Here is a 15,119-nt window from a genome sequence, read left to right on the forward strand (position 1 = left end):
ATTATGTCCAGGCCATGTGGTAGGAACATGAATATCTCAACAAAAAGCACTTGGAAGCCTTGGACAACTTAGCTGTGGAGAAAAGGAGTGTGGCTCGCGTGACAAGTGCACACTTGGCCACAACTACAAAGAGGGCGAATTGGTGTGAAAGACTGTCCTCCCAGTGGGCAAGAAACTTGAAGGATAAGGCAAGCTCCCTAAGATGGGAAGGCCCTTATGTTATTCACAAGATATTGGAAAAAGTACGGAGAATTTCATCGCAACCCCATCAATGGCAGATACTTAAAAAAGTATTTCCTAGCTAGTGTTTGGGAATTTGACGACCCACCAGCTACTCCTTCAATAGGACCCGGGGGGGGGGGGGGGGAACTTAGTCATCCCACGCTCGCGTACTTCTATACGCTAGGGCTTATTCCTAAGGCCCCACTCTATTGTATTAGCCTCACTTAACAAGACTGGGGGGGGCAACACTATACCATATATGGGCCTTCAATTATGTGGCCTTTAAAATCTTTTTCTATCAAATTCTTAAGTGGCTCACCTCACGGAGCCAAAAATGATTATGTACCAAGCAGCTCGCAGTATTGGGCCAAGATTTTTGTAGACAAGTCATATTAGTGGCATGACTCATAAAGGCCATAATGGATAGAGATTATTTTACAATTTATTTAAATTCATTTATTTGACAAATTGTGTTAAATAATTAATTAAGGCCCATATCTAAGGCTTTACCGTATTCAAACAATATTCAGAAGACACAATAGGATTAAAAGAAAATATAATTGTATTCATAAATTGGCTTTGCAGCCAAAAACAATACAATTCGCGAGATTACAAGGCTAATGTTGGCTAAGTTACAAACAATCAAGTCTTCTGAATCTTCAAGAGAATGTTGCGAAGGAACTCAATATCGGATTCAGCCTCTGCACCCACTTGAGCTTGGCAGCTGCTATCATCTGTACGAGAAGTGTGGGAAAGGCCACACTTGAACCCACCTTCCTTCCTTTAGCCCTTCCTTAAGAGCACTGCTTTGCTGAGATTCTGGCCCAAGGAAAGACTTCTAAAAATCGTAGCCGCCAAACTACCCTTCCATCAAGGGGACAAAACAAAAGTTCGACCCTCGATGGAAGATCCCGAAAAAAGAGCAATCGACCCTTGGGGGATCTCCCATGCTTTTCCGGGTCACTCAGCATGAGGGATCCAAAAGGAAACCTACACCCAAGAAAGGTGTCTTCATGTGTGAGTGCCTCATGTTCTTTAGCATCAGGCAAAGCCGAATACATTCCATCCAGACTTTTGTAAGCCAAATACATGAGGTTGCCTGAGATTAAGCCATAAGGCCTATCTCAGGTAAGAGATTTTTCCACAAAGCCTAGGATCTAGAGGTTAAGGGGAATTTCATGGGGAGAAGCTTTCTGGAAAAAGAGGAAGAGAAGCAATGCTTGGAATGCCATTTTTTGAGTTAGGTTTTCTTTTGAATTTTCTATTCCCAAATGCATCTATTTATAGGGCCAGCATGAATGGCCTCAGCCCTTGGATGGACAGTTGAGGAGTCGAGATCAACGCCATCAATAAGCATAAATGCCATAATCTAAAAAATGAAGGCTGATTAAAGACGCGTGGAAGACTAAGTGGTTTTCAATAAGGTAACCGCTTAATTTCGAGATTATCGTTTTCAGAACCGTCTAAATGCGTAGTTAATACAAATAAATTCAAATTTCATACTAAATGTGGAGGCGAAGAGGATCTGTTGGGCCAGCAAGTGGACTAAAGAAATAAACAAATAAATTAATATATATATATATATATATAGGCCCCTTGTGTGTGTGTGTGTGTATTTTTGAGCAAAAGATGTTCAAATCACAAAAGGGGCCTAAATATCTATGGGCCTAAAGCCTCCTTGCTTCATATCTAGCCTTAGGAAGAGATCATCCACTTGGTAGCAGGCTGAGTAGGTAGCAGTTTCAGCCTGTTGGGCCTGCTCTTGTGCATGAGCCAAGTTTTGACTCAGCACTTCAGAATCAACCTATGGCTTCTTTAATTGAGCTTCTTCATGCACAATGCCAACCCTCACATTGGCCAACTGAGCTTGAAGAGTCTAGATATGAGATTCAAGGTGCCTCTCCTTGAGTTCTAATTCTTGCAGTCGAGAAACCCGTTCATCCAATGAGCCCCGCAACTCCTCCATCTTGCAAGTAAGAGCCTGATGTTGTAGGCCAACAGTCCTAGCTTGCGCTTCTGAGGTTGGTCATTTCTCATAAAGGTAAGGAAGGGCCATCAATATGTCTTTAATAATTGAGACAAGTTGGGCCTCGTTGATAGCAATATCCCGACGAAGCACTCGAAGAGCCTCCCAGGCTTGCTGGAATGCACCAACCTCTAGCATATTATAATCCATAAGCTCACAAAAGACTTCCTTGGCTTCTTCAATAGCTCCAAGAGGAGCCACTTCAAGGATCCGGGCTAGCCTTTCTAGTCTGGAAGGCCCAACAGGAGGGGCCTGGGGTTAAGAGACTAGCTTGACAACTGGGGCCACTGGAGATTGAGCAGGGACGGCTTCTAAGATCACCTGATTATGACCAATCTCGACCTCAACTTTGTTTACTTGGGGGGCATGGCGGGCATGGTCACTGATCGGCTCAACCATCAAGACTAGATCAGGGTGACCTTTGTAAGTAATTTCCTTTAGTTTTATTCTAATACTGTGTCTCTAGGATTCTGGCCCTGGAGAAGCAGTGTTAGAATAAAACTAAAGGAACTAAGGCAGGGGAAGATTTGTAGGGGGAGGAAATTACCTCAGCTGTTTGTTGTTCACTAGCCTTGACCGGTTCGCTATGCACTTTGGTTCCATTTGCTCCTAGGCCTCAACCTCAATTGGGCCTGATTCAATTGCCTTGAGGATGGTTCCTCGTCTTCGCACGCAGGCAGCAGACTATTACCAAGAGCATGGCCTGCAGCAGGCACGATGGGAATAGCTTATGCAAGCAGAGGCTGGGCAAAGGAAACCTCTGATTCTGGAATTACTTGGGCCTGTGGAGAGGCCATTTCCCTCACAGCATGGGAAGGACCAACTCCACCCTGATTAGATGAGCCAGTGGTCTTCCGGCGAACTAAAGTACAAAATGATGTGAGTTTTCCCTGAGCAAAGGCAATGTGATGAAAATAACAAGATGAAGGCTAAAACATACCAATCCCGACTCATCAAGCTCGTCGTTCTCCCAGCTTTCTCCCACTGGGTCAGGCCGGCTTCTTTTCTGGGCTTGGGCTGCAGTGACCTACAAAAAGTTAAGTCAGGATTCAAAATCGAAAAGGTTTCAAGTCCAAAGTTTGCGAGGAGCGTAAAACTTTACCTCAGTAGGATCCTCATTATCAGTTGATTCCTCAATAATGGACTCCTCCTCTATGGCTTTCTGCTTCACGGCCTGGCCAATGGTCTCTGTCAAAGGACCACCTTGTCTGCCGCTAGATGGTGGCGACGCAACTCTATTCCTAGTGCTGATTCGCTTAGAGATAAGGATTAGTGCCATACCTTAATAGTCAAAATATATCTAATCCCAGCTGCGCTCACGCCCGAATAGGGAATCGAGCGAGCACTGGATGGTCCTCTTCGTAAAGGCAGCCCAGCGAGTGGAAGATATGGGCAAATATTTCATCATCAGGGAGAGCCCAGATATTGACGGACACATTTTCCCACTATGCCTCGTAGGATTCGTCAATCCCATCAATTGGTTGAAGCTTATTAGCCTAGAAGGGCAGGTTCATCAAGTTGAGCCCACTTTGGGGCGCGTTAGCCCATGCCCGAATGGTAGTCCTTCGTCAAGAGGTATAATAGTTGCTGGAGTCATAGAGGGGGAAGGGTATTTTCTGTGCCAGTCCAAGCTGGTGAGCGAAATGGTTAGAAGCATAAAGCTCGTAACTCAAGTCATTTGCCACCAACCTTATATTAGAACCAGAGACGGCATGGTGGAAGGCCAAAAAGGCCCTTTCGCTATGATTCTGGACTTGGAGCAGGAACCCATTCTGCAGAGGAGGTGGAAATCTCCTACTTAGTACCAGGTCTAAATTTGGCAATTAGTGTAGGAGGTAGAAGTAGGAGAAACACTCAGAGTATAGCGGTGAAACATACTTATTATCCCTACAAAGCCAACATCCCAGCACCAAAATTTATTGGGGGATAGGAGGAATGTCTGGTCTGTGGAGCTTGTCAAAATAGATTAATTTGCAGCCAGAAATCCAAAATCCAAAGAGGCCCATAAATGCTAGTCTTGAAAGGATGCATGGTGCCCTGATAAAGGGCTCGATAGAGCGAACCCAAAACAAGTTGCCCAAGGCCGATGGGGCGGCATTGTAAAGGGCAGTAGGCAAAGAGGTCCAAGTGCCAGTGGACTTATTGGAGGAAGTGTACAAAATAAATTTACAAAGCCAGTACTCAAGGAAGGCGATACCTCCGGTCTCGTCGTGTTGGACATGATAGTTATTTTGCCAGGTTTGATAGGACTTGCTGTGAGAATTGCGACCTCCTTGATTCATTGGCAGAGGAAACTCAATACCGGCAAATTAGCCATGCACGTAGGGCTCGTGGTCAATTAGCAGCCTTGTGATGGTGAGAATGTCGAGAAGCATGATCCATATCTAGCCAAATCAAAAATCGAAGGTATTGCTGGAAGTATTCCAGAGGGGGAACGCGGCGGCCAAGGAAGCCCGATTGACGCTGAGAGGGAGGTTGAAGTAGAGATCAATGGTGTCGGTGATGCCCACTACGTTCCAACGAGTCAGATTTCTCACTCTAACTTCTAGGGATCAGGCTATTTCCTCTTCGTTGATAGCCAGCCAATACCATACTTGGACCCATAATCCAAAGAGGCCCATAAATGCTAGTCTTGAAAGGATGCATGGTGGCCTGATAAAGGGCTCGATAGAGCGAACCCAAAACAAGTTGCCCAAGGCCGATGGGGCGGCATTGTAAAGGGCAATGGGCAAAGAGGTCCAAGTGCCAGTGGACTTATTGGAGGAAGTGTACAAAATAAATTTACAAAGCCAGTACTCGAGGAAGGCGATACCTCCGGTCTCGTCGTGTTGGACATGATAGTTATTTTGCCAGGTTTGATAGGACTTGCGACCTCCTTGATTCATTGGCAGAGGAAACTCAATACCGGCAAATTAGCCATGCACGTAGGGCTCGTGGTCAATTAGCAGCCTTGTGATGGTGAGAATGTCGAGAAGCATGATCCATATCTAGCCAAATCAGAAATCGAAGGTATTGCTGGAAGTATTCCAGAGGGGGAACGCGGCGGCCAAGGGAGCCCGATTGACGCTGAGAGGGAGGTTGAAGTACAGATCAATGGTGTCGGTGATGCCCACTACGTTCCAACGAGTCAGATTCCTCACTCTAACTTCTAGGGATCAGGCTGTTTCCTCTTCGTTGATAGCCAGCCAATACCATACTTGGATCCTATGGTGTTTCTGGACCTAACTCGAGAAATCGCCGGGAGTACGGCGGAGAACTGGAATTGGACGGTGGATTGGGAGGCCATAATAGGTGATGGCTTCATCCAAAAAGGGGATCTGTGGAGTAGAGCTAGTCCGGTGTGGTCATTACTAAGATCAAAGAGAAAGGGCCTCTCCACTGATGAACTTGACATGCTCAGAACCCATTTTCGTGCCCCAGGTATGGGCAATCTTCTCGATGAGTTACTTTTCTTGATCAATGACAATTTTCTTTGGAGCCATTTCTGGGTTTCTGAACGAGATGAAGGTTTTCGATGAGAGAAGAAGTTTCTAGGTTTAGGGAGACTAGAAAAAGGGTTTCTCATGTGACTGACCTTAGTGTTTGGACCCAAAATGAAATTGGAGCCAAACACTTTGCACTTGTGTCAAGATTTAAATAAGGGATTTTGTGAAGGAAACGATGCGACGAAAAGATACTTTGTAGTTACGCAACCACTAACCCCCATTAATGGCCTCATTTCTGTCATAAGTCGCATCGCTTAAGCCCTATTCGATCAGTTACAATATTCACGGGCCTGATCTTGAGGCTTGGGGGCAATGTTTGAGCCCAAAAGTATTTTTGGCAATATCCTTTAGAGGATTGCCTGTGGCGGGCTGTTACCTGTGGCCCAAAAATAAGTTTACTATGGTTTTGGGTTGCAGTTTCACCCATTCTGGAGTCCATAAGGAAAACGAGCCCTTATAGGATTCAAGTAGCAGAGGTCAATAGGAATCTTTAATCAATAATCCTTCTATGGCAAGGAACCACCGAAACCTTATGTATAAATATCAGGTATCAAAGGTTAACAAGACACAATCTCTTAATCAACTAATCGCATAGATTATCCAAAATCTCTCTAGAGCAAACCTACCTTCAACCTAGTTTAAACCAGCGAAGCGTTGCCCTAGCAACCCAGTGAAGCTAAAGTCAAGCTTTAGCAAACCTTGTGCTTTCTCCTACGTCCCGCTGATTTCTCTGGTTAGCCTACAACGCTAAGTATCGATTTGGTGAAGCAAGAGATCACACCGAAAGTCCTTATCCGTAAGGCATAGAAAAGAACCCTTTGACGAGGTTGGTGCACTCCTCGTCCACAGTGTTTGAGAAGAAGTCAGGTCAACGGACGCCCGACGACTACAGCCTTGTTGTTGACACGCTCGCTCACACATCCAAAAGAGATTGTTTGCTAGTCCAAACTAGGTCGCAGCCAAACACTATCAGCAGTTAGATTTTATCTAATTCAATTCTCCCGGGCCAAGAAGGTGAACCCCAACAGTTCACGCAATTCTGATATAGTTGGCTATGATAGGGGCACATGGAACCAGACCAAAGCTGGAAAGCCTCTCTATGTCAGTGGAATGGGTTATAGGTCACAAGTCATAGGTTGTTTCAAGATATTTCAATGTACCCGCATAAAAGGCCTTTACTCCAACACATACCAACTTTCAAACAAACAATAGTTGAACAAGTCATGCACACATCGATGTAGAATTCAAATAAGATACCCTAGAGCTAAAGATAAGAGTCATAACTCATAAGACAATATATAGCATCATCCAACGAACAGTAATTATGTCCGGAAAATTCTAAAGTGCTGGGTTGTTTGCTATACAACTATTTTTTTGAAATATTTTAGACCGTTGGATTAATAATATATCCAACGGCCCTGAATATTTAAAAGGTTGGTAACCTGTTTACCCCTTAACCAAATCATTAGTAATTAATTATAGAATCTTTTTCTCTAAAAAATATAAAAGTAATGAGTCTTTTATTACTAATTAAGTACATCATTAGTACTTTCCTTAATCAATTATAATTGAGGTCTACTTTGGGTAATTTATAATTAAATCAAATAATTACTTATATGATGACAATATATTACCTTTTAGATGTGGAAACATAATTCTATTATGGTACTTATTCCACATATGATCATATTTATTATTAAAAAAAAAAAGGAAGAAATGACAAAAAATGTTGTTAAAAATGTCTTCTTTTTGGTAATTACAAGGTCTAGGACCACATTTACAAGTTTATGAATCATTTTATAAAATTAAAAACGAATGTGTTGTTTTGGGTGGTAATTCTTCATATTTTAGACTAAATAGAGCATGTGTTCTCATTCACATAATAGAGTTCTCAACTGTGTAATTGGGTGGTATCTTGCGTAATGTTCCTCATTGAGAAAATATTTACATCATTGACAGCGATTATTACGAATATAAGGATAAATAATTAAAAATATTGTAATAAATGTCCTGTTTGTGGTAATTACAAGGTCTAAGACAACATATACCAGTTTATGAACTATTTTACAAAATTGACAACAAATGTGTTGTACAAGTGGTAAATCTTCAAATTTCATATCAAATAGAGCATGTGTCTTCATTCACGTAATAGAGGTATCGAATGTGTAATTGGGTGGTAGTGTGGTACCTTGTGTAATCTTCCTCATTAAGAAAATAATTACGTCTCTGACAAAGCTTATTACAAATATAAGGACAAATGATCAAAAATATTATAATAAATGTCATGTTTGTGGTAATTACAAGGTCTAAGACAACATATACAAATTTATGAACTGTTTTATTTTACAAAATTGACGATAAATGTGTTGTACAAGTGGTAAATCTTTGTATTTCATACCAAATAGAGAATGTGCCTTCATTCACGTAATATAGTTCTCGAATGTGTAATTGAGTGGTATCTTGTGTAATCTTTCTCATTGAGAAAATAATTACATCTCTGACAAGACTTATTACAAATATAAGGACAAATGATTAAAAATGTTGTAATAAATGTCCTGTCTGTGCAGGGCCGGCCCTGAGTTTTTAGGGGCTCAAGGCGAAAAACAAAAATGGGGCTCCCCAACTTAAAATATATTCACAATTTTTTCTCGCTTTAAAAGTAAGTTGGTAAGTTTAAACAATATACAATTACTAGTAACACAGCAATATAGCAATCCCAATATCATTTGCCAAAATACTATATTAGTTCAAGTAAAGAACTCAAAATTACAAAAATCAATATTGTTATTACTGAAAAATTACCCTTCTTGCATTCTTAGCCGCAAAAGTTTCAACTAAGCTTGAATATTCAAGCTTTTCAACTAAATCTTTTTCAATCAATAACATTGCTAAACCATTCAGTCTTTCCTATGACATAGTTGATCGAAGATAAGATTTGATCAACTTCAATTTTGAAAAGCTTCTCTCAGCAGAGGCAACAGTAACCGGTATGGTTAACAAAATTCTGTAAGCAATCCAAGCATTTGGGTAACAACCATCCATTTGCTTCAAGTAGTTCAATACTCCAACTGCCCTTTTTGTTTCTTTTGGTATTGCTCCTTTCAAGTACCTCAACTCAGAAAATAGGTCACTTCCATTAATGTCAAAAACATCACCATCCTTCAATAAATCTTCAAGATTCATACAATAGTTCATCAAACTTTTATTATCTGTAGACTTCAACTTCTCCAACTTAAATAAAAATCCAAAGTCTTCTTCATATTTCTTAAATTGTTCAAACCTACTTTGAAGTGAAGAAAGAGCTTGATCAATTATATAATAAAAGTAACCAACCTTAAATGATTCTAAAGTTGATTGTGTCACCTCTTCTTCATTGTCGCTATCATCAAAATGCTTCTTTTTTCTAATCGTTCTCTTTTCACGGAATATGGCTTCAATTTTCATCTCACTTGCAATTTTTTTAGCTATGGTCAAGGCCTCATCAAATCCAGTTTCTCTATAGTTCTGCATAAATTAAATAAGCTTTTCCAATTCTTCGATAGCAATATCAATATGCATGTCTTCAGTTAGAAGAATTTTACTGACAGTATTGATAGCAAGCAACAAATCATACCAAATAACCATGCCGAACAAGAATTCAAAATTCTCCATTTCATATGTTGCCATGCATTCGGCATCAGACCTCGTTTTGGAATCATCACCATTTTTTGCCAAGTAAGCTAACGCATCTCTTATTTGGGGAGCTTGGTATCTAAATGCTTTTACACTTTCAACACGACTTTCCCATCGAGTTTCAGACAATGGTTTAAGAGTGAGACCTTCCACATGATCCCTGAAAACTTGCCACAGCTTTGTAGAAGATGAGAAGAATGAATATATTCGTTGTACCACTCCAAAAAAATAATCAGCCTTAGGAGTACAATTAGCCATATCACAAATTGCAAGATTCAAACTATGACAACCACAAGGCGTATATAATGCTCTAGGATTTACCTCAAGAAGTCTCTTCTGCACACCCTTGTGTTTTCCTCTCATATTAGAGCCATTGTCATATCCCTGTCCTCGTATATCACCAATATCAAGTGTAAGAGTGTTCAGTGCATTTACAAGCTCATTAAATAGTCCAAGCCCCGATGTATCATCCACCTTTAAAAATTCCAAAAAGAATTCTCTTACCACAATCGGACTTGCTGTAATATCAACATAACGGACAACAAGAGACATTTGTTCCTTATGACTTGCATCTGGAGTGCAATCAAGAATAACTGAAAAGTACTTTGCTTCTTTGATCGTTGCAATGATGGAAGTTTTTACCTCATTTGCTAATAGCTGAATCATTTCATTTTGGATCTTGTGACTCAAGTAGTGGTAATGAGTTTCTTTTTTTAAAATACGCCAAACATGTTCTTGCATCACCGGATCAAATTCAGCAATCATCTCAATCACTTGTAAGAAAATCCCATTGTTCTCCTCATACACTTTCTCATTATCCCCACGAAATGCCAAATTATTTTTCGAAAGTCTTTTCACAACAGTTAGGATTCTCAAGAGTACCTGTCTCCAATGTTCTCTCTCCTTCTTTATTTGTTCTTCCACAGCTTGATCAATTGTTGCATTCTTTTTCAATCTTGTTTCCAGCTCAATCCAACTAGTAAAGCAACTGATGTGTTGACTATTTCTTTCATGGCTTGCAAGCCTTGCACTCATATTTTTCCAATCATTCAATCCTTCATTAGCAAATTGACCCAATAAAGTCTTGTTGTGGTCTTGCTTGAACAATTTACAACAAAAGCAAAATACCTTGTCTAACGAAACTGAGTAAATCAACCACCTCATGTTCTTCTTTTCACCATTAGGAAAGACACGAAAATAATGTGTGGGACTGAAATGTCTCCCCAAGTCATCAACCGGAAAGGTAAGATCATTCTCTCTTTTAGGACCTCTTTCAACTAAAAAATCTCTGACATTTTGTTTAATCTTATCCCAATTTCCTGGATCATCAACGTCAAATGGAAAGTCAAATTCTGCACTTGAATCTTTGTTTTGATCATCTTCAACAATGATATTTTCTTCCTCATTCACTGGAAGATTTGGTTCGTCCATACCACCACTATCATTTATAGGAATATCACCATTTTCATTGGCATTAAGACCTTGACTTGATTCTGCACTCTCATTTTCATTCATTAACTGATCATGTTCTTCAACATCCTTCTCATTCTCATTCTCACATATTTTTGGATCAGCTGAAGTCTGTGCTTGTTTATTATTTGTGTTGAAGTACTTACTAAGAGATCCGGCTTGAAGCTTAACTAATGCATCTCTCTTTTGCTTCTCTTTTCTTTTTTGAGCACCAGAAGGATATTTTCTAATTGGAGCCATAATATTATAACCTGCAAAAGACAAAAATTTAGCTCACTCAACAAAAATATTCGTCTGCACAGTAAACAAACTATTTTGGTCCCCCAAAAAGCTTCAAAATTTAGCATATATATATATATATATAATGACTAAAATATGATGACTATAACAAAGAAGGCTGATCATATATTCATGATATATGTAAAATAAGAAGAGTGCTAGATTTGTCTTCTGTGCATACCAAAGAAAAAAAAAAAAGGAATCAAGGATGCACTACGGCACTAGTACCAGTTACCCATTCCATTAACAATTAACAAAGAATCAAGGATGCATTTATATCATATTTCATAATTAGTTATGATCTTCAGTCGAATCAAACAAGGGAAAAAAGTAAAGAAAACAGACTCAAAAAACTTAATCATTGATTCATTGAAAAGTTGGATTTGCAAAGAATGATTAGACTTACCCAACGAAATTTCGGTGCTGGTCTGAGACTCTGAGTAGTCTCAAAAATCCTTCTTGCCAAATGTCAATTGCCCCAATTCCCAAATCTGCTAGAAATTCAGAAAATCAATAAAACAACAACTAACAGAAGAAGAACAAGAAAATCAAAATTCTAATTGCAGATGATGATGATTATTGGCTACCGGGCGACGATGAATCGATGATGATGATGAATTACCTGTTACTCTGTTAGGTTAGAGATGTGAGAAATTGGGATTATGGAGAAGTGAGGGGGAAGAACGAGACGACGAGTAGCTGCGTCTAAGAAGAAGTGAACAACAATATATCTATAGATGTCTCCAGTTTTTTTTTTTTTTTTTACATATATATATATATATATATATATATATAACTTGATTTAATTTTGGGGGCCCATGAAGTTTGGGGGCTATAAGCACAAGCCTGCTGGGCCTATACCCAGGGCCGGCCCTGTGTCTGTGGTAATTACAAGTCTAAGACAACATTTACCAATTTATGAACCATTTTATAAAACTGACGACGATTGTGTTGTACAAGCGGTAAATCTTCATATTTATACCAAATAGAGCATGTGTCCTCATTCACATAATATAGTTCTCGATTGTGTAACTGGGGTAAACATTTTGGTATTTACTCCATTTAGGATAATATTTACTGGTATATAGACAATATTACAAATTGATGATAAATGTGTTGTTAAATTGGTAATATTTTTTTTTTAAATTGCCATGTGTAAAAATTTGAATGGGTAACCTGATGACCAATTCATCATGTTACCATTATATTAAATTGTTATATATTAAAAAAATAAAAATAAAAGGTATGGGATACGGGAGGGTATTGTAGCCTGATGTCCTTAATTTCTTCATAAAGTCGAGCATTCAATGGTTGGGTGGAAATATTGTGCATACCTGACACATTCTAGTTCTGGTTATTTTTAAAGCGAAAGCAAAGTGAACCTAACAGTGCCCCTAAACGAGGAAAATAAAGAAATGCCGACTTTTCTTCATTTTCTTATTTTCTTTTGGTTTTATGAAAAATTGCTAACTTGTACATTTTGTGAAAATGATGCATTTGATTGAGATGTAATATAACATTAATCATTTAGGAAACGTGTTGTATCTATATTTGAAATTAAGAAAGCAAATGTTTTCTGGGTCGTCAATCCTCATAAAAAAAATACATATCAATTTCTTGCAGCAGTATTTAGCTATTTCGTTTCAACATTAGTTTGCATTGTCCTCATCCAAATGGTTAAGTGCCCCTGGGTTTCTAGATTCATGAGTCATATGTTTTGACTTGCATATGTATATGGTTTAATTAGAATATTACAACACTACCAAGAAAAATGACTGGGAAAAATTTAAAAGAGGATATGTTTTGACTAATTGACTTGCATACATATATGGTTTAGAATATTAGAACACCAACAAGAAAAATGATTGGGAATTGAAAGAGATAGGTGCTGATGAAACTAACAAAGCAAACACAGAAGCTCAAACAGAGAATATGAGACAATTCAAAGAATGTCATGGACTAATAATGTCACAGATCGCCTGATGCATACATGAGTATAATAATCCCGTACATTGATACTGTAATGAATTGACCAGAAGGCTTATATATAAATATGTGCGTGTCTGTGTGTGTATAATATCCAGAAGACATGCAGGAGTTGACAAAATTAGCCAGATCGATTGTTAATTATTGCAAGAATAAGATCAGAAAAGAAAAAGATATAAATTATAAACTGATTCGAAAAGATGTAACCAACAAGATCGAAGATCGAAAGACTGAAACATGATGTCGTCTAGTACTAATTAATATTGCAACTATGGATTAAGCAAGTCTCATTCTCATCTGTTAGGTAGTTAAATTGTTAATTTGCTAGCTGAAGCTCGTTTTGTCGGAAATGTTAGATTCAATATGAAACATAAACATATAACTCAAGTATACTATCTCAAATGTTAGATCAATGTTATGAAATAAAATCATAAAACTAACTTGGTGGATTGCTGCCGTTATCCATCTAGTGATCTGCTGCCATTATCTATCTGATCTTCTCCTAGATACACACCGTATCTCTCTTTATTGCTTGATGGGACAAACTCAATGAGAGTGTTTTATGTTCTAGCAGGGATCAAATACAAATTCCTCTTTATTTATAAAGCTGTTCAACACAGTAGTTACATGGCAGTTCCTTCCATCAAGGAACTGTCAAAATAACTTCCTAATAGATTTGTCTGAATAACCACACATTTGAATTTGAAATTCTTTAACAGATATTCTAATATATAAACTTAATTCGATTACTTAATAAGTTTATATATCTTGGTTAATGTATTTACATTTGAATTCAAAATAGCTCATTTACATTAACTGATGCATACAACATATAATAGCTAGTTCATATCTATTGTTGTGCAATCGGTATGATCTTACAATCTCCCACTGAACTAGATATTGTATGATGTATATATACCATGTAAATAACCTATTTCTTAATTGTGCACTTGAATTCAAAAATACTATCTGTTTTACAAAACCCTGTCAATTAAGATTTACTAAGCTGAATCATAGAAGAGAATGACAAATTAGCAAGTTGCCAGTCTTTTATAATCACATCATAGTAATCAAAATTACATGGATTACCTCAAGTGTGATCATGCTTGTTATGTAATAATCGACTTTCACAAGCATTAGTGATCCTGATGGAGTTATTCAAACTGCATATTTGCTTATGTGAAATCAGCAACGTCTAAATGTATATACATGCTAAATTATGCAGTACTATATTTGAATAAAACAATTTCATTCAAAATTATATGAATGAACTTGATAATGACTGATATGATTAATAACAATGCATTACTAAATAGTTGCAATACATACTAGTAACTTAGTGAAATACATAACTAACCATCAATACTGCCTAAAACTCCCATATTTTCCACATGTCTGATGAACACAGAAACTGGCAATGCTTTGGTCAATGGATCTGCAAGTTGGTCTTTTGTACCTATTTTGGTCACCTCTACTTCATTGTCTCTCATACTTTCTCTCACAGAGAAATACTTAACATCAATGTTTCTAGATCTAGAAGTCCTTTTGTTGTTCTTTGAAAAGAACACAGCAGTTGCATTGTCACAGTAAATGGTCAATGGCCTTTCAATTGAATCCACCACTTTCATTCTTGAAATAAAATTTCTCAACCACAAAGCATGTGCAATAGCTTCAAATATTACAATGCATTCTACTTGAAAGGTTGAAGTAGCAGTTAATGATTGCTTATTAGTCTTCCATGAGATAACTCCGCCAGCAAACATGAAAATATATCCAGATGTTGATTTCAAGTCATCCAAGTCTTGTTTGTATGAAGCATCTGTATAACATTCCACTTTCAATTCTTGATCTTCAATCCTTTTGTATACCAGCATGTGATCTCTGGTAGATTTCAAATATTTCAAAACTTTCTTTCCAGCAACCCAATGTTCATGTCCAGCATTTGATTGATATCGATCTGGACAACATATTAACAACAA

General features: G+C 38.2%; 1 protein-coding gene across 1 annotated transcript; it reads right to left on the reverse strand.

The window, feature by feature from the left end:
- Window positions 1-8,640: 8,640 nt before the first annotated feature.
- Window positions 8,641-10,920, reverse strand: LOC121049971 (zinc finger MYM-type protein 1-like). The gene is made up of 2 exons (XM_040508471.1): window positions 9,319-10,920; window positions 8,641-9,237 (listed from the first exon to the last, which is right to left on the reverse strand). The coding sequence occupies exons 1-2, from the start codon at window positions 10,918-10,920 to the stop codon at window positions 8,641-8,643; spliced, it is 2,199 nt and encodes a 732-aa protein (XP_040364405.1).
- Between the last annotated feature and the right edge of the window lie 4,199 nt (window positions 10,921-15,119).

Source organism: Rosa chinensis, chromosome 6, assembly GCF_002994745.2.
Source record: "Rosa chinensis cultivar Old Blush chromosome 6, RchiOBHm-V2, whole genome shotgun sequence".
Classification (NCBI taxonomy): domain Eukaryota; kingdom Viridiplantae; phylum Streptophyta; class Magnoliopsida; order Rosales; family Rosaceae; genus Rosa; species Rosa chinensis.

Coding starts and splice junctions, on each gene's coding strand:
- LOC121049971 (XM_040508471.1), bottom strand. CDS start 10,920: ATGAATGAAAATGAGAGTGCAGAATCAAGTCAAGGTCTTAATGCCAAT. Junction 9,238..9,318: donor TGTTGCTTGCTATCAATACT/GTCAGTAAAATT, acceptor TAATTTATGCAG/AACTATAGAGAAACTGGATT.